General features: G+C 40.6%; 1 protein-coding gene across 2 annotated transcripts in view; it reads left to right on the forward strand.

The window, feature by feature from the left end:
• Zmat4 (zinc finger matrin-type 4) overlaps nt 1-23,631 on the forward strand; it is a 396,947-nt gene that overhangs the window by 242,203 nt on the left and 131,113 nt on the right. For both annotated transcript variants that reach the window (XM_017802973.1, XM_008852314.2), the window contains exon 5: nt 12,561-12,788. In XM_017802973.1, the coding sequence (XP_017658462.1) occupies nt 12,561-12,788 (228 nt within the window). The remainder of the gene's footprint in view (nt 1-12,560; nt 12,789-23,631) is intronic.

Here is a 23,631-nt window from a genome sequence, read left to right on the forward strand (position 1 = left end):
TATATTTGAGCTTACAGTTCCAGGGCCATTACAGTCCATCATGGCAGGGAGGCATGGTGGCTGGAGGTGGCTGGAGCAGGAGCAGCAGAAGCTAAGCTCTCATATCATCACACAGGCACAGGAAGCAAGAGAGACACTGGAGATCTGGCAAGGCTTAAGCACTCTCTAAGGCCACCCCCCAGTGAGGTGCTTCCTCCAGGATAGCCACACCTTCTACAACTTCCCAAAATGACACCACTACCTGGGGACAAAATGTCCAAATACTTGGAGCCTATGGGGGACATTTTCATAGATCTACAGTAAGGATGGATAGAAAAACTCCAGCATATATTGGGTTCAATGCCATCTGAACATGAAGAGATCTGGTCTCAGCAGCATATCCCCCACTGCTCTAGATGGATCATCTCATAACCCTTAGTGTCTCTGAGATTATACTGAAGCCTGTGTCTTCAGAGTTTTCCCACTATGCCCTTAGATCAATAGAAACACCTAGCAGATAAGTTTATTAAATAGTTAGATCCAACCAACTTAGTAACTCTGTTTTAACAACTCAGACATTTGAAAACACAGTACAGATCAACTGAGAGTAAACATAATCCTTTCTTGTTATTTTTAAATAATCACTCTGACTAATGAAAGCCTTTGCCCGTTAAGCACTATATAAAATCACCTTGGAGTCAGGGTGAATATTGATACCTCCTTACTGATTAGGTGGATTGACTGGAAATAACAGCTGAAAGTCCAGGTTCATGAGAATGTGAACTAATTGAAAGGAACATGGTGTCCAACAGAGAAACTGTGAACTACACTTAGCCAGTTACTCCTGTTGTGTCTGGAAGACATTACTGTCTTCAGATTCTAACACCCATTGTGGATTTCTTCTGAGTTCCTTGCATCATAGGCCATACCTGCCAAGAGTTTGGAAACTGGCCATAATCAAAGAATTTCCCACCCAGAGGGAGTAAAGCTCCTTATCCCAGCAGAAGCTGGACTGCATGCCACAGATGCCTGGAGAGAGACCTGTTTCCAGAGCAGTCTGCCTAGAGAGGCTTGCGTCAAGTGATTCCAATCATTATGTCCAGTCAGTGGTGCAGCCCAAACAAAGCTGCAGTTCCATCTCCTCCATAAAGTACATCATGGAGACCCAGTCACTTCCCTCCTTCAGGAAGAGTTCATTCAGCACATGCCATATACAGGCCTAGCTCCGGGAACCTGAGGTGGGTCAGTGGACAAAGCACACAGTAGCCCTTGTCCTGTGGTACCTGCACCCTAACCTCCTGTTCTTAGCATGTGGAGGAATGAGGAGGCTCCAGGTTTTTGAATTCTTGTTAATATGAGAAAATTATAAAAGGCCTTTTATCTCCTCTAAAGTTCTACGTAATGGCTGATTTTCAAGGAGGAAGATTCTGCGGAAAACAGGCATACTTAAGATATTTAGAGCCTAATCAGTGATTGAAACTTGAGGGAATTATTCTACATTAATGAAAACCAATGGCCTATGCCTACCATGTTAATGAAGACGGATGCCTCATGCATGTGGATGGGTGAGGCAGCCACCTGTTAATGGGCTGATTATACGAAGAATGTCAACAACAAGTAGCTGAATCAGAAAGACGGTTCTGCTAAGCCGTCCTCATCTTTGTTTATTCTCAGGAAGCATAGAGCAACTTCGGATGCTCCAGTATTAAATGTCTTGCATGGCATGTGATTGTTTTATCTAATGTCTATGGAAAACAGAAGCCACTATCCTAGGAAATGGGAAGAGGTATTTAATTTTATCGAAATAATTAGAGCCATTTTTGATGTGTGAAAACTGATTTTCTAGAAGGTAGAAGACACACCGGTGCTTTTACATCATAGTCTGACCAAGCCTGCTTTCTTCCACCCTGTGTTCCTGGAAAACCAACATAAATTAATAAATCACTGCACATAAAATCTGAGATTTAAGGCCTGCTTATGGCATCGCAAGTAGTGTTTTCCAGACTTTATACTAAAGTAAGATAACATGAAACATGGCCTACAGATAAATTGTGAAATAAGATGCTTTGCCTCTGCATTGATGAGCATATCTCCATGGATACTAAAGAACTCATGATGCACAACAGAAACAGCCCTTGCGAAGATTTCGATTTGTGGTCTTACAGTCTTCATACTTCACAGTTTTCTGTTGTGTTTGCGTGTGTGTCCGTACACAAATAGTTTAATGAGTGATTTGGTTTGTACCTTATATATAATATAAACCAGATCATTTAGTTTACATTCTACCCTGAACATTTACCCAGGTCACTGAACACTTTTCTAAAAATGTCTGCATCTTCTTTCTATTGCTTTGTGATATTTCATGTTTTTTATGCCCACTTTGCTTATGATGAATATAACTTGTTTTTTTAGCTCTGATAGTTTATAAAATTTTCTCAAAGTTTTCTAATTTAGCTATCAGAAGATATTTATTAAAGCCTAAAAATCCCCCCAACTGGATGTGAACAGAGGTTTCTTCCTTCACTGAACATCCAGGAGGGATGCAAGGAATCTGAGCAGGAGTGTGACCTTGCACGGTGGGGTGGGGCTGAGGCAGGTGTCTGTGCAAGTGTCAGAGCAGCTTGGCCACTGTGAGATGGATTTGCACCATCAGCTGCCTCTTCATCCAGCACGGAATGACCTAGTCAAGTGTTCTGTTAACAGTAGTTAAAACAAAGCAAACAGAAGTGACAGTTGCTGAGGAACTGCTGCTGTTGATTTGAATTAAGACAAGAAAGAAGACAGTTCATCCTAAGGGCTGGAAATCACTTTTAGGGGAAATAAATACACATTCTCCGGCAATGCCCACTGGGAACAGACACTGAAGCCTAGGAAGTGGGTTCAGACCTGACACGTTCACTCCTCTGGTCTGTGGCTCCCCTAGGCACCACTGGAAACCAGCTGATGTACGGTGTGGTGCTGGGCCCAGAAAAGGTCTCGTCTTTGCTGTTTGCTCTGCTGCGTCTCCCTCGGGCCTGTGTGAAATGATTTTACTCCTGGACTTTGGATCGCCCCACTTACAATGCGAGAATTTGGGGCAATTATTCATAGAAAATGGGAACCTGTGTAGTAACACCCTGCTGGGAAGCATTGCCATCACAGAGGTCCAGCCTCAACCTTAGTCAAGGAATATTGGCATCTGGGTAAGAAAGAGTCAGTCTTCTTGAAGGGAGTGATGCTGACCAGGCTCCTGAGGATGAACACTGAGGCACATCTGGGTACACAAACTTGACTAGATAGACCTTAACGTATATGGCAGAATGCATGAAATCCAGTGAGTAGGCTATGGGGGGATGCGGGGGCGGGGTCTAAAGATTAAGATTTATTGTATGAAGTGCACAAAAATGCAACTAAAACATATATTTTCTTAAGAAAAGAATGTCTTAGGTTTGGGCTAGACAGATGATTCAGTGGGTAAGAGCACTTATCACTTTGGCAGAGGACCCATGCTTGGTTCCCAGCACCCACATGGTGGCTAACAATCACCTGTAATTCCAGTCTGAGGGGATCTGATGCCCTTGTCCTGCCTCCACAGGTACTGAATGACACGGGTGTCGGCAAAATAGTCAAACACATAAAAAATAAAGAAATGTTAGAAAGCTAAATAAATAAATGAAAATTTAAAACTATAATGTCTTAGGTCTGACTGACAATCCAGGGAGAAGAGAGTGAGACAAGTAGAGCGAGAAACACTGAGAGGATGTGGGACATGAAGAGAAGGGAACGAGACAGAGAGAGCAGGGGGAAGACTGGCAGGCAGGGAAGCGAGAGAGAGAGGAGGGCTGGAGGTACGGCTCAGTGGTAAAGAGCCCTGGCTGCTCTTGAGGAGGACCTGGGTTCGATTCCCTATGCCCACAAGGCAGATAACAATCATTCCCAAGTCCAGTTCCAGGGGATCCAATGCCCTCTTCTGACGTCCACGTGTATTTCATGACATGGGTGCGTTTCACACAAAAAATTTTAATAAAAGAAAAGAGAGAGGGGCCAGGCAGATGTGGGGAGGGAAGGATGGAGGGGGGAGTTGCATTATCAGTATAGTGTTGGTGAGCACCCTAAGGGGTGGAAGGCAAACAGGAATCTATCCTTTACTGGTTTTGATGTCGTCCTTTCTGGTAAAGGATCGCTTCTTGCTAATCCACTTCAATGGAACTGTTCTAGTGTCTGAACAATCAATCCCCGATTTCCTTTTTTCCACCGTGACCACCTCATTTCAGTTTGCCCAGCAAATTTCTCCGTTTCAGCTCTCAAAGTTCCATATCCTGGGAAACCCTCTGGTACCAGCCAATTTGTGATGGTTGATACCTGCATATATAACATAAACAACTTAAGGGGAGGAATTGTTTATTTTAATTAACAGTTCCAAAGAGTTCAGTCCATGGTGAATTGACCCCTGTGCTCTTGGACAGAACATGACGGTGTTGGAAGTGTGTGGTGAAAACTATCCTGACAAACGGGACAGAAGCCAAATACAAGAAAGGACCATGCTGCCGTACAGGACCACCCAAAGCCAGGCTCCCGGTGACCCCTCTTCCAGATGGGCCCCGCCTCCTACTTTTACTCCTTTCCAATAACACCACCCTATGGATCCACCAGGAGATGAATCCACTTTCTATATCAGCATCCTCAGGATCTAATGCTCTCTGGGGACCCCATCACAGGCACACCCAGATATACTTTCCCTAACACCTGAAGCATTTCTTAATCAAGTGTATCATCAGAATTTACCAACATAGTATCATAACCCGACACACAGATCTGAGTAAATGGCTTCCTGTCTGAAAGTGAAGTTTCCACAACGGCAAGTGCAATTCGCAGTCTCTGAAACTTGTAGAAATAGACCACGCCACAGAAGGACAGAGATTTGAGAGAACAGTGACTCTCGGGTGAGTCCAAAGGAGGAGGGAGTACGTGTCTGTGCCTTGACACTTTGCTCCTTTGCTCTTCAGCCTTCCCCACCCCTCATCCAGCAGCTTGGTACCTACCTGCTCATATTCACATTGAGTATCACAGCACCAAGCTTCCTAGACCCTTCACAACACAATTTAGAAGAGAGCAGAATGCGTCTTCTGTCTAAATTGACTTGCTTATTGTGATGAACATTTGCTCATTTATTGATTAATTGATCAAGGCCTGGGTTGCACATGCTGGCTTGCCGCCACTAGGAAGCGTTCAGAGGCAGTATTTTGGCAGCAGTCTGTGCAGGTGCTTTAGAAACATCTTTGTCCTCAAATCAACTGTGGTTATTTTGTGAGGGGAAAACAGGTACAGGGCAGAGAGATGCATACTATTTCAGGTCGTTCCTCAGGACGCATCATCCAACAGCCTACAGGCCACTGTTGAGATTCTGTTCCCTGACAAACTTGGTTCAAGGTATGAGAGAGGAGACACTCTAGCACAGGATACAGCTCTTCTAAGTCCGATTTTGAAGGCCACTTTGTTTCCAGGGTCTCAGGCCTTAGAACTAGGTTCTATTTTGGTTACTCTCCATGGGCTACAGATCCGTGATCTTCTGGTCGAAACCTTTGGGCTGAAAGCATTTTGAAAATGAGAAAATTCAGGATTTTGTATATGTCCTAGCTTGTTTTGTCTTGCTGTGATAAGCAACATGACTAAAAGTAACTTGGGAAGGAAACTTATAGAAATAAGTTTTATCTTAAGTTAAAGTCTGCAGCGTTAACATGCCAGCATCGTAGTTATACCTGAATAAACAACTTGACTCTTAACTTTAGGTATAAGAGTGGGCCTGAACTTGGAGGGTACCTGCTCCTCCAGAACTCTCCTGGAACTGTGCTGTTGAGTCAGGCCTCACCCATAATTTTATTCAAAACCATTTCTCTGTCTTAAATTGGGAAACTACAAGTTTGGATCTACCCACATTGTCGGTCAATCTTTCCCTTTTATCCCTCGGCCTAAAACATCTCATACACACAACATCAAGCATTCTTCTCAGTCTTCAGTGTTTTCCATGGAGATGTGCTGCCTTTCAGCACATTGATTTGTTAATTCTCAATCATACCCACATTTATTCACTGTCTTGAGTGGATCAGCAAATTGTTTGGAGGGATCAAGATCAGTGCCCAGGTCACAAGAGCACATGACTCAGTGGGTTTGTTTGCAGTAGCATTTTTGTTTTAAAGTTAAGTAATTAGTCCAGATTCTGTCCATTTTATAAAAGTCATTCCTGCAACAGTCCATCATCAAGGGAAGGCAGGGACTTCACGGCAGGAGGCTGGCAGAATCCATGGAGAAAAGCTGCCCATGGGCTGCTTCTCCTGCCGTGCTCAGCTACCTTTCTTACAGAGCCCAGGTACACCTGCCTAGGTCTGTAATTACCCAGAGTGACCTGGGCCCTCCTACATCAATTAGCTGTTTAGAAACTGTCCTATAGACATGCCCCCGGGCCAATGTGATCAAGGCAATCCTGGCGTTTCTTCTACCTGGGTGACTAGTTTGTTTCAAGTTGACAATAAAAATGAACCAGTACATGTTCTTTTTTAAAAAATAGTTTATCATTTTTATTTTATGTGTATGAGTGTATTGCCTGTATGTATGTGAGTGCACCCATGTCCTGAAATGCTGCGGAGGTCAGAATAGGGTGTCGGATCCCCTGGAACTGGAGTTAAGGATGGTTTGTAGCCACAATGTGGGTGCTGGAATCTGAACCCGGGTCTTCAACAAGAGCGGTCAGTGCTCGTAACCGCTGAGCCGTCTCTCCAGCCCCGAACCAGTACATGTTCTAATCCACATGCAGCATATAGTTACATGAACCAGAGCAGTACCCGTTAATTAAAATTCCATTGCAGTGTGTTTGTGTATTCACACTAAGTGGCATATAGTCTGTAAGTAGCATCACGTGTCTTGAGGTCAAGTATTTGTAATGATGAGTCATGAAGAAACTTAGGCTTTGTAAGTTTTAAAAAATCTTTCTGAATTTCAATAAAGGGCTACAGATGTTTGCTAGCAAATAGAAATGTATCTGTAGAAGTTTATGGTCTAATTTTCTTTACACACATCTACACAAATACACATTCACATAACTAGCTTACAAATGATATTTAGAAATATCGAGTGAGCCAGGCACAATAGTGCACACCTTTAATCCCAGGACTCGAGAGGCAGAGGCGGACTGATCTGGGTGAATTCCAGGCTGCTCTGGTCTACATAGTGAGTTCCAGGCCAGCTGGCTACAGGAAGACTGTCATTCATTAAATAAATAAATAAATAAATAAATAAATAAATAAATAAATAAATAATAAATGGAATGCAAAACTGAAAAAAAAAAAAAAAACAAACTCACTTCCCCTGGGCATAGGGGGAACACCCCTTTATTATGGTCTAATTTTCTTTACACACATCTACACAAATACACATTCACATAACTAGCTTACAAATGATATTTAGAAATATCGAGTGAGCCAGGCACAATAGTGCACACCTTTAATCCCAGGACTCGAGAGGCAGAGGCGGACTGATCTGGGTGAATTCCAGGCTGCTCTGGTCTACATAGTGAGTTCCAGGCCAGCTGGCTACAGGAAGACTGTCATTCATTAAATAAATAAATAAATAAATAAATAAATAAATAAATAATAAATGGAATGCCAGGTGTATAGTATAGTAAAAACACGCTCCTCAGTTTCAAGGGAGGAGAATGAGGTCTTTCTCAGGGCCTCACCCAGCAGGACTGGGGCGCATCTCACTGGGCAGTGTACAGCTGTGGGAAAAGGAACCATGCCGTGCTCCAGGCCTGGGAACAGCGCGTGCTCCAGGCCTAGGAACAGCGCCCTACTCCAGGCCTAGGAACAGCGCCGTGCTCCAGGCCTGCTGGTGTCCGGCAAAGGCAGCTCGTCCACCACCGTCACTTGTATTTCAGTTTTTCATTGGGAAAAGAATCTGAATTTCTGTTTTTTTTTTGTTTTTTTTTTTACTAATATTAATTTGTAATATTAGCTACTAGTTTTGGAGAGCTGTCTTGGTAAAATAGGAAAAATATGTGACAGTTTTTTCTTATTGCTTAAAAGGAGAACAGCATGGCTGGTGTGTATAGTATGCATGCGTCTCTTCAGATAAATCAAAAATTCTACATATTAGCGTTTCAGGAGTTCTAAAATAATTAACTCCAGAATCCAACTTTTGTTCTATGCCATCCCCACATGTTTGGTTATGAGCAATTAACTGGTATTCATGATTAGCTAATTAAAATTTGCAAGTAATCAATATATCAATTAATTGCATTCCATGCACTATTCAAAAAGTGACAACATCTTTATAACATTACTTAAAACTAATATTAAATTTTCACTTGATATAGTTAAATCTTGCCTTTATGATTCATGGTGTAATTTTAATATCTGGAAATAATTCAATATCAATGGTTTTGAAATAGTGGTTAATTTTTGAATATATGTAACAGACAGTCAACCATCCCCAAACTTAAAATGAACTCAAAAGGCATATATTTTCTGAGAATTCACATTAAAAATGTCTACTTTTAAGTAGTCAAGAATTACAAATAAACTTTTTTTCTAGAATGGAAGATTTTTTAAAAGTATGCATGGTGTCAACTCTCATAGTCCCAGGACTGAGGGGGTAAAGGCAGGAGGATCAGAAGTCAAAGCCGATCCTACCTAGGTCGAAGCCAACCTGGGACACATGAGACCTTGTCTCAAAAATCAAATACTTGGGTATCAGTAATACACTGACACACACAACCCACACTGCCCCCAGGTTAGAATCATTCAGTACCACACTCTTTTAGGATGAGTGCTAACAGCTATGTCCGACTGGTGGTCACCTTTAGACTGCCTACCTGTGGCATCTGCTTTTCTTCACAGCACCTGGCCTAGCTCCTTCCTCTACTTGCATTGCCTTTGCTCTGTGTAAATTTTTTGTAGGAAATATGCTATGCTATTAGGAACAAGATGAAGAAATGGTCAAATAAGCAGGAAAATTATAAATTAATGCACATTTTCTGTGATCTGTGCAAGTTCAGGAATAACTACAACTCTGAATCAATGCACCTATCAAAAATGGAGTATAGCATACTAGTTTTAACTTATGGCAAGCTATGTAGGTTCATCAGCTAAATCCAGATTCTTCTCCCAGAAAAATATATAAAAACATGATCATCTTATTCACCAAAAAGTTTTTAACATAAAGTATTATAAGCCTTTTTATAATATAGTGGAAGTTTATAACAAAAGTTTGTACATAAGTTGTGGAAAGTAAAAGGATATTTATAAAAATTTATAATGGTTAACATGCTTTGGAAAAATATATTTAGTGCTAATTTAGAAAACAAACAGAAAAATCTTAAATGCAATGAGATAATTATTTCTGTTTTTTACTTATATTTTAATGTTAGTAAGACTATATTAATGCATTCGATGTTCACAAACCGAACCAGGAGTCATAATAACACTGGATTTATCTTTGCTAAAATTGTTAAAACTCTTCCAAAACAGTGAAAATCCATTGCTATGCTTAATTCTTTTCCCAATTGACTTATTTAATTTGCTTGCATTTTCCTTGCGAAAACTGAAGCATTGCTTTATTACTTACAAAGTTCCAGTGTGGACATCCTGGCCTGTCTAATCTAGACCGTTTATATGCAGTGCAGACTCTTGACTATGGAGAGAAGCAGCAAGTGTAGGGTGATGCAGGAAAACCGCCAGTCAATTCCATCAAACTTCGATGTGTGACGTTATTTTATAGTCATTTCTGAAGAAAATACAGCAATGTTTAGGATTGTGTTTCTCGGTGCTGGTGGGCCCTGGGGGCATGGATCAGTGTTGTAATGGAGGAGGTTGAGAACATCTTTGGACTGGGCTCACATTCCCACATATTCTGATGGCTTTGGTTGGAGGTGCAGTCTGTGCAGAGAGATTTTTAAAGCTATAGAAATCTAATATTAAAAACCAGCGGTTTCAAGTCCTTACCTCTTTTGTACTTAAATTTTAAGAGTACATAAGATCAGTATTTACTTTCATATTGTCTTACGATTAGAATGCTATAAAGCATGAAATTTAAAGAAATTACATATCAGCTAAAGTATTTGGTTAAAAGCATGTTTCTATATCAAAGTTGATCTTTATCCATCTCTGTATTCATTTGGTTAGAATAATACATTTTTGCCAAACACTGTGCTCTGGTCCATGTTCTGATCCATGTTCTGATCCAGAGAGATCAGAGATTGGTGAGGGTCACACGGCTCAGTGATGCTGACCCCACCCGGTGGTTGACATGGATTCCTGACCTTGATGGTGCTGCTACCTTTGTTTGCCTTCCTAGGCCTGAAGGGACTGGGAACTGGGCTGAGAATGAGACAGCTGGAAAATGAAACAAAAAATGAAACTTTCAGGTTTTACCTTCCACAACAGTAGAGCTATGCAGGGGGAGAGCTACGGCACAAACACAGCGGCCAGCTACTTTCCTCTAGTTCATAAGACGGTCTATTTGATAAATATTCTCTTGTGCCTCCCTCCTGCCAGGATGTGGGGTATCAGGTACCAAGTAATAAAGGTGACTCTGAAATGCGTTTTAGGATACAGTTTAAAGAAAAAACAGTCCTGCTCAAGAGTCAGAATTCATTCAGATTGAAGATATTTGATGGGTTTTCCCATGGTCACATCTCCTTATCAAAGGTAGCTACACTTCCAGAGAAACTGGAATCTTTGGAAGCAAGGTGCATTATTTCTTGAGAAATACTAAAGAGAGATTCTTTCACGGTCAAGTCGAGTGCGTATTTCTAGCTTGCATTAGCATTACTAAGTCATAACAGAATGACACTAGGCGACTGCTGAAATGTGTGGCCCACAGTGGGCTTTACATCTGTGTGGTCACAGCTGACCCAATCCAGCAGTAAGACTTTTAAGAAACAGTGTGTCTGAATTCCTACACCGATGGGATCATTCAGTTTATTCTTGGCTAGCTACACATTCACCCTCTGACGATTTCTCAGGACCTAAGGGAGACTTCCCCAAATAGTGTCATTATGCCATGTTGCTTGAATGAGGATGTGATTTGGAAAGTATCTGTTTCTACATCAGTTATTTAACCTATGCATTACAAGTCCACATGAAAGATATTTGAAACCTTGAGAAATTGATTGGTTCCTTAACTTGTCTTTGATGGCCCAAGCTGTTGCTTTTCCTTGGAGCAATGACCATAATTGTCTGGTTTTGTCAAGGGGAAATCTTGATCACAAAGACTTGGGACACATGGACGATGCTGTTAAATTGCTTATGACCAATGATTCATGGGAGAATTTAGATATTAATGCCTTCCTCCAAAATATTTGAATTGTAATATTTTTTTCTAAGATTCAGGGCAATCCTATATAAAATACAAAGATGGCAATCCCACTTTGCTTATTAAGTTTGAAAGGGGGTCTTGGGGGTATTGGAAGGCGCACTGGCTTTGTATCTTCAATATTTGGCTTTGTGTCGTGGTTTATATCTCAGCATCTCACCTTCAGCAAGTTTCTTGCTGTCTTTGAAGTAAATTATCTGAGAACTAGGCTGGTAACTCGAGGCACAGTCGTTGTGAAGGGAGAAGCAATTTGTATGCCGAAAGCATGCCGGAGTTATTTTTACTTTCCATTAGTAAACTCCTTCAAGTTACATTCTATTTTTTCCCCTAAGCCAGAAATAACTTTAGGTTCACAATGGAATCTATTAAATTAATAGCTGGGAGTACAATCTCAAAATAGTGATATATGTCCTTTCGTCGTAGATGAGCAACATCTGCTCTGTAGAGTTTTTTTCTTCATCATTTTGGGAAAGAAATTGTACTTTCAACATCAATTTTTAGCAGGTATAGTTTGAAATAGCCCATTCCAATAATAAAAAAAAAAACCCTGACAAATTTAGTATGAGTTCCTCAGCTGGTGCAATTTGTGTCAATGAAAGATGTTTCTGGGAAAATTCTCTGTTTATTGTCTGTTCCCATTTATAGCACACATGTGCCCAACCTGTTCATTTGGGGTCTTTCAGGTCACGATGGTGCAATGTTTACTCCAAGTCTTGGCTTCCTGTTGACTGAAAGATAATTCCTTTATCTTTAAGAAAGAGTTTAATTTACAAACCTTATCTTTTCCACCAAGACACCATCTCATGAGCATTTTGGTACAAAAACATACAAATTCTGATCTTAGTACATTAGGGGATTTTGTGTGTGCCTCAATTCAAAATGATGGTTGACTACCAGGCATGGTGGCGCACGCCTTTACTCCCAGCACTTGGGAGGCAGAGACAGGCAGATCTCTTTGAGACTGAGGTCAACATGATCTACATAGTGAGTTCCAGGCCAGTTGTGGCTACAGGGAGACCTTGTCTCAAAAAGACAGATAAATAAATAAACAAACAAACAAACAAACAAACAAACAAATAAATAAATAAATAAATAAATAAATAAATAAATAAATAAATAAATTGATGGCTGACAAAGATAGTTCCCTGGATCAGGAGCACCATCATGAGCTCAGTCTCTGGTGCACAGACATGGGCTGACATGCTGCTGTTCTGACTGCTTGTTTTCTCCCACAGCAGCACCTCTGAGCTCACTTAAACCCCCTCGAGTGGACACAGTTCCTGTGGTCGCATCTCCCTATCAAAGAAGAGAGTCAGACAGGTACTGTGGCCTCTGTGCAGCCTGGTTTAACAATCCTCTGATGGCCCAGCAGCATTATGATGGCAAGAAACACAAAAAGAATGCGGCTCGCATGGCTCTGCTAGAGCAACTTGGAACCTCCTTGGACCTGGGGGAGCTCAGAGGTAAGCTGTTTCTTAATTGTTGGCTTAAAACTGGGTTCTCTGCAAAAGCAGAGTTTGAGTTCCCAAAGTAGGATTCTGTTTCTTAGTATTTTAACTTTAAAGAAAGCCCAAGAGTCTCTCAAAAGGAATGGAGGCCAAAGAAAATAAGAAGGACCCTTAGCTTGAGTTTCCAGATCACTTTTGTTTCAAAGTATTTATTTCCACTGATCTATGAACTAGATTCCTTTCTTCTGTTTGCCCTTAAACACCTTCTTTACTGATTGCTTCTGTAGATGAGAGATATGAGAGAAGCTGGGAGGTCAATGACGTTCCCTTGTTTAAAATGTTTGCTTTTAGGAATTCCGTGAACCAAGCAATGAAAGTGCGTGTGGCCCCGCGCAGTCGTCTCCTGTGTCCACACCTCTCTAGGCTGCTGGAAGCCGTTTCAAGTTCAGGTGCGGCATCACTGAAGCCGTGAGCAGAGGCTTGGGAAGTGTAGAGAAATGATAAATCCTGTGGGTGCTTTAGGTGGCCACAACCAATTTATGGGCTTAATAGACTATTTTATCACTAATGGTCACTTAAGCACTTTTTGATTACGTAAACATTTTTTATTGGCTTGATATTGGCCATATAAAAGCAGAACAAAGTTGCACACTGCGTTTCATATTTCCTCAGAAAAATAATTCTGCAAAAGGTGTTGTTGATCCTGTACCTCAGATCTGGTACATAACCTGTTACATGTGCTTTCATGAGCTGGCCAGAAGAACACTAATCATAACAGCTGTAAACTACAAAATACAAAACTTACAAATTTGAGAACAAAATCTGATTTCTACTGGGTTCTGGGGGAAGAGCCCATGATCATTATTCTCAGTCTGCTGGTGGGCTTTTCCCATGGGAAATGACCAGTGATGATTCATAACCACATAAATGAGATCAGAGATCATTCTGTGAGGCAAGCACAGAAAAGGATAAGTTGGCAGGAGATGTGTGAACCTCATTTCAGCAGGTGAGAATTTTCACTGTGAGCAGAATCATGTGTGTGCCGAGAGGCAAGAGAGGCAAGCAAGGGGCAGGTAGGCGCCCAGTGCCTGGTTATAGGAGACTCCCAATGCTGTGTAGACATGAGATTCCAGGCCTGTGAAGTACCTCCAATGATCAGAAACTTATTCTTCCCAAGATATGTTTGAACAGTGACTAAGAATAAACATTCAAGTGCTTAGTTTTTTCATGTGCTTTCTAGTTATAGAGAAACAACATGTTGCTCGTTACTACTTCAAGTGTATCAGCTCACTTCACCATGTAGAAGGTTTTATGTCGTTGGCACTATCGCTGTTTTTGCTTGGAGATGTCTGATGTTCTCGGTCTTTGTCTTGTTAGAAATAGAGGCTGAATTTCTCCGTGGCTGGGGGCCGCCCCTCAACGCAGCTGTGCTGGCAGATAACAAGTTGGCCTTGTGATTTCTTCACGGCAGGGTGCTGGGGGAGACAAACAGGGCTTTATTTATGTTTTGTGCCAGATACTGACTTGTTGAGGAATTACTCCTATGATACATTCTTCTCGTCTATTTTGAATTGTCCATGCTGCATCTTTTATGCACAATCACATCCTAACGACTCGGGGTCTGACTGACGCTGGAGCAGCTTGTCCTTTACGTAGAAGACAAAAGGCTGCTTTGCACTTGGGGTCCACACGGTCCTGACCCAGTAGCACACGGAGTGCGGCTAGCACTGAGCAGAGTGTCCTTGAGCCAACCTGTTTATTCAGGTTGATGTTTGTGTACAGAGTTATTCAAATAATAAATATTACAGAATATTGAGGAGTAAAACAAACATGGCAAGTCGGCAGTTTAAACATAGGTCATGAAGCTGGGAAATGACATAGTGGTTAAAAATACATCATGCACACACACACACACACAAAATCAACAAATTTTAAAAAATGAATTATCTTAGAGGAGGAAGCATAAAAAGTTACATCATGTTAATTAGTAGAGGGGATAAACATTACCATTGAAATCTACCCAATGACTTTATAGCCATACACAGGTGCCAAGGATCCGAGTGCAACTGATTGTGACTAGTAATAATCAGATACATACAGATTAGAGACACATGCACCAACATCTCAGTGTTAGTAGCAAAAACAATGAGTCTTTCTGTAAGAAACAGTATATTTTAAAATGAAATGGAGGTCTTGTTGAAAGGTTAAGAACTCATTCAATTTTATGTCTTACAGGGCTTATACTGAGTTCAATATTGTATAACTGTATTAATTCAACAGCGAACCTAAAAATTTTATAGCCACTTTGAAAGAAATGTATCTTTGGTCTGGAAACTGTTATTGAGTATGTTAAAGCTGTAATGAAATGCTTCTTCTAAAAAAAAAATACATCATGTGCACATGGCCTAAAATTTTTGGCAATTGACGGCTGTTGGGAGGAGGAGAGACAGTGTCTGACAGGGATGGGACTCTTGGTGGGCCCAGTGGATGGACTCATGCTGAAGAATATTTGGGGATACAAATCAGACTTTATAGGCCATATATATACATATATAATATATAATATACCATATATAGAGAGAGAGAACATTGAGCTGGGTGAGGAGCAGTGTTGGAAGGTGCAGTTAGGTGCAAAATATCATCAAGCTCTATTGCATGAAAATTGCAAAATTAATAAAAAATAAAATTAAAAAAAGATCAGTTAATAAAGACAAAAATGCTAATCAGAAATACAGACCTGTCCTGCCTCCTAACAAATGGTACCAGGAGCGTGGAAACAAACAGCAGTGTCACAGCAGGCTAGGCTTCCCTAGCCTGTGCTTTTACATACCATTTAGTCCGTGCTTTTACATGCTATTTAGTTACATATTGTGGGGTTTTCATCTTTCTTTGTCTTCTTTCTATAGATTGTTAGCATGTCGAAAGCTGGCTTCTGTGTTGGGTTTTCTTATTGAGGTGTATGTTCAAAGTGTCTAGAATAGTAGGAGACATGTAGTAGTTGCTCAATAATTGCTGGATGAGTAAATACAGAAGTCCAAAAAAGAAAACCTGCCCACGGTCCTATGTGACCCAGAAGATGTTCCTCTGACCCTGTGATGATAAGCGGTGGACCCGCCTCCTTCCCGTGCTCTGCAAAGAAGCCACTCCCCTTCCCTCTTCCAGCCAATCGGTTGACCATAGCCACTTGCAGGGGAGGGGCTAAGGGTATGAAAGCCGGGAAAACCAGGAGGATGGTCTCTTGCCATTTTGTGAAGCTGTCGGGAACCACAGGATTTATGTCTGGGTGTGGACTTTCGAACACAGCTGTGAATGTGGGGGGCACCCGCTTGTCTGTAAATAAACCAACATCCCAACCTCAGTTAGCAAGTCCAATAAACTCTTTAAGATTCTTCAAACCAGGGTTTGGAGAATACTTTTCTCAGGTTGTCACAAGGACCGTAGGAGGAGGGGATTGGATGCCACGTGCACCTCCTAACAGTGAATTTGACTTACAACCTACAAGCCCAATTTCTACATGGATCCCAACTGAATGTTTTTGCAAGAGTTTTTTGATTCTTTTCTTCTAATTAAAAAAAAAATGCTGTAGATTTTATACACACTGAAATGCACAGATATTAAGTATTATACTTTGATACATTTTGACAGTGCAAGTACTGGTCTAACTCATAACTCTTGTTATGACACATGCTAGTCTTATCATGGGAAAATATCCATAAAGCCTTTCCTGGTCCATCCCAATCTTCTGATCCAGGGGACTTGATCAGAATTTCACATGAATGGAATTATAAAGAATGTATTCGTGTGTGTGTTTTTAGCTGCTTTTGCACAGCATACCATTTTTGAAAGCTATCCATTTATAGTGTATGAAACAAAATAACTGTAGTGAATAATATTCGCAGAAATCCCCTAATTTGTCTGTTTTCTTCTTAAGGACGTTCACTTTATTGTGGTTCTGACCTCATGTGCACTAGGCAAGTGTTCTAACTCTGACACACACACATACACATGCACACACACACACACACACACACACACACCTTGCAGATTTTCTTATTGTTCTGATACTCTATTAAAAAGCTTCCGTGAATTTTTTTGTTCATTTTATTCTTACCTTTGTCAATATCACATTTTATTTCCAGGGCTAGAATCACTAGATCATAAGTTGTGTGTGTTTTGGTTACAGAAAGAGCTGTCGAAATCTAAAACAACTATATGCTTTGAATCCCCCAGAGTTACCTGCGCAGATGGTCTTCACTCATCAGTGTTTGCTGATGGAAGCCTTTTGAATTTCAGCTATTTTTGTTGGTGTGCTGATGTGTTTTGTTGTAGCTTTAATTCCTATTTCCTTTTGTGCTAGTACTGTCACTGTCTTTTATGTCTTTGCCTATTTTGATAACCTGGTTGTCTATCTTTGTGTTATTTAGTAGATAGAAGATTTTGAGTATTACGGATGCATGTCCTATATCAGATAGATGAATTGGGACTATTGTCTCCTAAGGTGAGAATTAGTCTTTTAAAAAATATTTTTACTTTTATTTCTATGTCTTTCTGTGTTTGTGTTTGTGTATGCTACATGTATGCAGGTGTCTGTGAAAGTCAGAAGAGGGAGTTGGATCCCCATGAAGATGGAGTCATAGGTAGAGCTGAGCTGCCAGGCATGAGAGCTGGGAACTGCACTAACGGGTCTCCTGGAAGAGCAGCCCATGATCTTAACTGCTGTGCCATTTCTCCAGCCCCTTTCTCTTTTTCTTTTTCTAAAAAATATTTTATTTATTATTTTTATGTGTATGTATAGCCTGCATGTAGGTAAGTGCACCCGTGTCATGCAATGCCCACAGAGGACAGAAGAGGCTGTTGGATCCCCTGGGACTGAAGTTACAGACAGTTGTTAGTGCCCATGTGGGTGCTGGGATTCGAACCCGGGTCTTCTGCAAGAACAGCCAGTGTTCTTAACCGTTGAGGCATCTCTCCAGCTCTCTAGTCCCTTCTTCATTTCCTGAAAGAAGTCTTTGATGAGCAGATATTTTTAATTCATGAAAGTCTAATTTTTGTTTCTGTTATCTTAGTTTAATGGAGTCTTATGTTTTATAAGGAGCTAGAGAGATGCTCAGTGGGTAAAACTCTTGCTTCCCAAGTGTTAGAACCTGAGTTCAGAGCCTAGAGCCCAGATGAAAAGCTTGCTATGTTGGTATGTGCTCATAATCCCAGCAACGACAAGATGAGAGGCTGTGGCGGGCTGATCCCTGGAGTCTAGCCTACAGGCCAGTGAGAGACCATGTCTCAAACAAAAGTTCCATTTGAAGACCAACATCCAATATCGTCCTCTGTTTTCCATGTGCATGTGTACACTTGTGCACTCAACAGACAGATGAACGCGCACACACACAATCTCTGCTTATACTCATGATCAAATATATTCTTTTTTATTGAGCTTTTAAAATTTCATACGTTTCCCACTCAAATCCAGACCCCCTCCCCATCCATGCCTCCCCATGCCCCCACAGAATCCTATACACTCTGCCATACATGCTGAGTCCTATTCATTCAGGTGTTTTTACCCAAATGTCCTTCAGTGGAAATGCTTCCGCTGGAGTCTAGTCAGCCCATCCAGTGGTCGTAGGTAAGCCACACTCTCCCTCACCCAGCAGCAATCAGCTTCAAATGGTTTTCAATCTAGTGCTGACCCACCACCTATTTCTCACCTCCCCTTTGGGCCCTTGTTTAATTGAGCTGACATGGGTCCCTCGCTCAACGACACCATTGCTGAAGGCTCACACGTGTAAGCCTCCACCTCCCTGTGTTCATGAACCAGCCCTGGCTCTTCAAATTTTTCCACCTCCTTTTCCACAATGGTCCCTGAGCCGTGGGTGGGTGAGGTTCCATACAGGAGTCCCATCCTACATTCTACAGTCTCTTACTCTCCAAAACTTGGTCAGTTGTGGCCTTCAGTGTGCATAGGAAGCCTCCCTGGTGAGAGTTGAGGGGTGCATTAGCCCTCCCTCTACCACTTATTCCTCTGTGCTCCATGAGCCTTAGTTGTAGAGATTTGAGACTGGGCATCTCTGGTCCTGTGCCTGACCAGATGTGCAACTCTCTGGTGGTAGCCTCCATCTGTTGGAAAAAAAACAAAAAACAAAAAACAACTTCTTTGATGATTGCTGTATGGCATGCTTGTCACCCTAAGGGAGGTCTCTTCTGTCTGGTACTGCGTTCCCTTCCACGCAGCTCTAAGGTATACGTATGCATTAATGTTCAGACACTCTATGTGCATTTCTCACAGGCATCATGTTCCCTGTAGGTTACCTGTCCCCGAGATTCACTCATCTCCACTCTTTTTTCTCCCATCCGCCTCCCTCCTCCCTCCCTAGTCACAGTGCCCCCGTTATCCCCACCCTCCCCCTAATACTTCCCGACTCCCACCATCTTTCCTCTCCTGACTTCCCTCCCTCCCCCACACCGTGGTCCCCTGCATGTCCCTCCCTCCTCCCTGCCGGTTACTCCCGCTTTTTCCACCTCCCTCAGGTGACACCTGTTCCCCACTGTCCCCTTTCAGGTTGTTTCTTCTCCTTTACCTCCATGTGTCCTTTCCCTCTCCCTGGCTCCTGCTGTTACATCAGAATTTATACACTCACATATGAGGGATTGGTGCTACGATCCACAAATGAGGGGGAACATACGTCACTTGCTTTTCTAAGTTTGTGTGACTTCACTTAGTATAACAGTCTCTAGCTCCATCCGTTTACCTGCAAATTTCGCAATTCCATCTTTTCTTACTGCTGAATAGAACTCCATTGAGTAGATGTACCACATTTTCATTAACCATTCGTCAGTTGAGGGACATTTAGGCTGTTTCCATTTCTTTGCTATTGTGAAGAGAGCAGCAACAAACATGGATGCACAGGTACCTCTACAGTACGATGAGTCCTTTGGGTGTATGCCAAGGAGTGGCATCACTGGGCCATATGGCAGGTTCATTTTTAGTTTTTTGAGGGTTCTTCACACTGTTTTCCATAGGGGTTACAGGAGTTTGCATTCCCACTGCACATCCTCTCCAGCATTTGGAGTCTTTCATTCTCTTGATCTCACCAGTCTGAGTGGGGTCTTAAAGTGGATTTTATCTGCATTTATCTAATTTCTAAGGATTCGGAGCACTTTTTAGTGTGCTTCTTATCTCTTTTTATTTCTTCGTTAGAGAACTCTGTTTAGGCCTATTGCCTATCTTTTTATTGGGTCGTTTATCTTCTCTTTTTTGAGTTATTTGTATATTCTGGATATTAATCTTCTGCGGATGTGTAGCTGAAGGTTTTCTCCCACTCATGGGTTTCCTCTTCCCTAGTTGTTTCTTTTGCTGTACAGAAGCTTTGTAATGTAATGAGGTCCCACTTACTGATTGCTGACCTTAGTATCTGAGGAGCTGATGTCTGATTTAGAAAGTCCTTTCCTATGCCTGTATTTTGGAGGGTGCTGCCTATGTTTTCTTCTAAAACATGAGTTTCAGGTTTTATATTAAGGTCTTTGATCCATTTGGAGTTGACTTTTGTGCAGAGTGAAAGATAAGGGACAAGTTTCATTCTTCTGCAGGTGGAGATCCAGTTTTGCCAGCACCACTTGTTGAAGATGCTATCCTTCCTCCATTGTGTGTTCTTGGCACCTTTGTTGAATATCAGGTGGCTGAAATTATATGAACTCATGTTGGGGGACTTCTGTTGTGTTCCATTGATCTATGTGTCTGTTTTTGTGCAAGTATCATGCTGTTTTTATGACTATAACTCTGTAATATAATTTGAGATCTGATATGGTGATCCCCCCAGCATTGTTCTTTTTGCCCAAGATTGTTTAGACTCTCTGGGATCTTTTGTGACTCCATATGAATTTTAGGATAATTTCGACAAGAATGTTGTGGGTGTTTTGATTGGGATTGCACTTAATCCATATGTTGCTTTTGGTAATATAGTCATTTTCCATAATATTGATTCTACTAATCCATGAGCATAGTAGGTCTTTCCATCTCCTAGAGTCTTCCTCTATATCTTTCTTAATAGTGTTGAAATTTTCATTGTCAAGGTCTTTAATTACTTTGTTAAGTTTATTCCTAAATATTTTAATTTCTGAGGCTATTGAGAATGGGAGGTTTTCCTCAAGTGCTCTTTCTTGGTATAGTTAGTATGGGCTGTTGGTTTGTAGCATATAGCTTTAATTATGTTGAAGTATGTTTCCACCAGACCAATTCCTTCTAGGACTTTTAACATTGAATGCATGTTGTATTTTGTCAAATGCCTTTTCTGAATCTATTGAGATGACCATGTGGTTTTTATCTTTATGTCCATTTATATATTTTATTACATTTGTTGACTTACATATTTTTAACCACCCCTGCATCTCTGGGATAAAGCCAACTTGATCGTGGTAGATGATCTTTTTGATGTGTGTCTGTATGCAGCTTACAAGTATTTTCCTGAGTATCTTTGCATCTATGTTCATCAAGGATATGGGTCTATGGTGCTCTTTTTGTTGTGTCTTTACCTGGTTCTGGTATTAGAGTGATGCTGGCTTCATAGGTTTTTAAAGTATTCCCTTACAATGTTTTGGATTTTTTAAATGTCTGTAGTGATGTTTCCCCTTTCATCTCTGATTTTGTTGATCTGGATTTGCTCTTTATTTTGGTTAACTGGGCTAATGTTCTGTCTATCTTGTTTAAACTTTCAAAGAGCCAGTTCTTAGATTCACTGATTTTTTTTATTGTTTTCTTTGTTTCTATCTCATTAACTTCTGTTCTGAGTTTTGTTATTTCTTCTCATCTACTAGGTTTGGGGTTGGTTTGTTCTTGCCTTTCCAGAGTCTTGAGTTGTACTGTCAAGTTGTTTACATGTGCTTTTTCTGATTTTTTAATGTAGGCACTAAGAACTATAAATCTCCCTCTTATGACTGTTTTTAGGGTGTCCCAGAGGTTTTATTGTATTGTGTTATCATTTTCTTTTATTTGTTTATTTTTAAAATTTTATTTATTTTTATTTTATGTGTATGCATGTATTGCCTGCATGTAGGTAAATGCACCCATGTCGTGCAGTGCCCACGGAGGTCAGAAGAGGCTGTTGGATACCCTGGGACTGGGGTTACAGACAGTTTTTAGCTACCATGTGAGTGCTAGTATTCAAACCCAGGTCTTCTGCAAGAACAACTGATGTTCTTAACCACTGAGCCATCTCTCCAGCCCCCCCAATACTTTTATTTCTTTCTTAATTTCTTCTTTGATCCATTCATGATTCAGGAGTGTGTAATTTAATCTCCATGACTTCATGTATTTACTAGAACTTCTTTTGCTGTTGACTATAAGCTTTATTGCTCTGTGGTCTGATAGAAGTTATGGAATTATTTCAATTTTTTGTATTTGTTGAGATTTTTTTGTGCCCCAGAATGTAATCAAGTTTAGAATAATTTGCATGAGATGCTAAATAGAAAGTATATTCTTTGGTGCTTGGGTGGAATATTCTGTATCTATCTGTTAGGTCCATTTCATATAGTATGACATTTAATTCAGATGTTTCTCTGTTTATTCTTCGTCCAGTTGACCTATCTATTGTAGACAGTAGGGTATTAAAGTCGCCCACTATGAAACTGGGTGCTCCAGAGTTTGGTGCATATATGTTCATGATTGTAATAGCTTCTTGGTCAATTGTTCCTTTAATTAGAATGAAGTAACTCTCCTTATCTCTTCTGATGAGTTTTAATTTGAAGCCTAGTTTGTCAAATAATAAAATTGCAACACTTGCTTGCTTCTTAGGAATTGCAATTCTTTGCTTGGAATATTTTTTTCCATCCTTTCACCCTAAGATAGTATCTGTCCTTGAAGGTGAGATGAGTTTCTTGAAGACAACAAAAAGATGGATTTTCTTTCTTGATCCATTGCCAGCCTGTGTCTTTTGACAGGGGAATTGAGGCCATTGATATTTAGTGTTATTAATGAAAGGTATGTAATGAAAGGTGTGTATTGTACATTTTAATTTCTTTGTGTTTGTGGCCTTATTTTGTGATTCCATTGTTATACCTTTATTTTCTTTCTGTAGCCTCTTGGGCATAATCATTCCTTTTTTCAGTCTTTTCTATTGCTTCATGAATTCTCTGTAGTGCTGGTTTGAAAGACATGAATTCTTTCAGCGTATTTGTGCCATGGAACTTTTTCTGTTCCCTCCAACCTTGATAGATAGTTTTGCTGATAAGGTATTCGGGGTTGGCATCCATGGTTGTTTAGAACTGGAACTACTTTTTTCCAGGCTCTTCTGGCTTTCATAGTTTACATTGAAAAGTCAGCTATAATTCTGATGGGTTTTCCTTTACATGTAACTTGTTTTTCTCTAGCAGCTTTCAGTGCCCTCTCGTTGTTCTGTACATTTAATGTTTTCACTATGATATTCTGTGGGGATTTTCTGTTCTGATCATGTTTTAATGGTGTTCTCTGTGCTTCTTGAATCTTTATTGGTACATCTTTCCTTAATTTAGGGAAGTTTTCTTCTATAATCCTATTGAAGATCTGTTCATTGACATTGGTTTGAATTTCTGTATGCCTATAATACATAGATTTGGTCATTTCATGTTGTCCCACGTTTCCTGAGTATTCCATTCCTGTTGGTTTATTATTTACTTATTTATTTTGAATTTTGCATAGTCTTTGCTTAAGAAGCCCAGATCTTCAACTTTATCCCCCAGTCTTGATATTCTGTTTTCCATTTCATTCATTCTATTTGTGAGACTTTCTCCTATTGTTTCTAACAGGTTTATTGAGTTTTTCAGTCCTATGTTCATTTCCATTTGGGTTTTCTTCAGTATTTCTATTTCTTTAGTGAATTTGTTTTTCAAGGTT

This window comes from Nannospalax galili, unplaced genomic scaffold (genome assembly GCF_000622305.1).
Source record: "Nannospalax galili isolate Female #2095 unplaced genomic scaffold, S.galili_v1.0 scaffold366, whole genome shotgun sequence".
NCBI lineage: Eukaryota > Metazoa > Chordata > Mammalia > Rodentia > Spalacidae > Nannospalax > Nannospalax galili.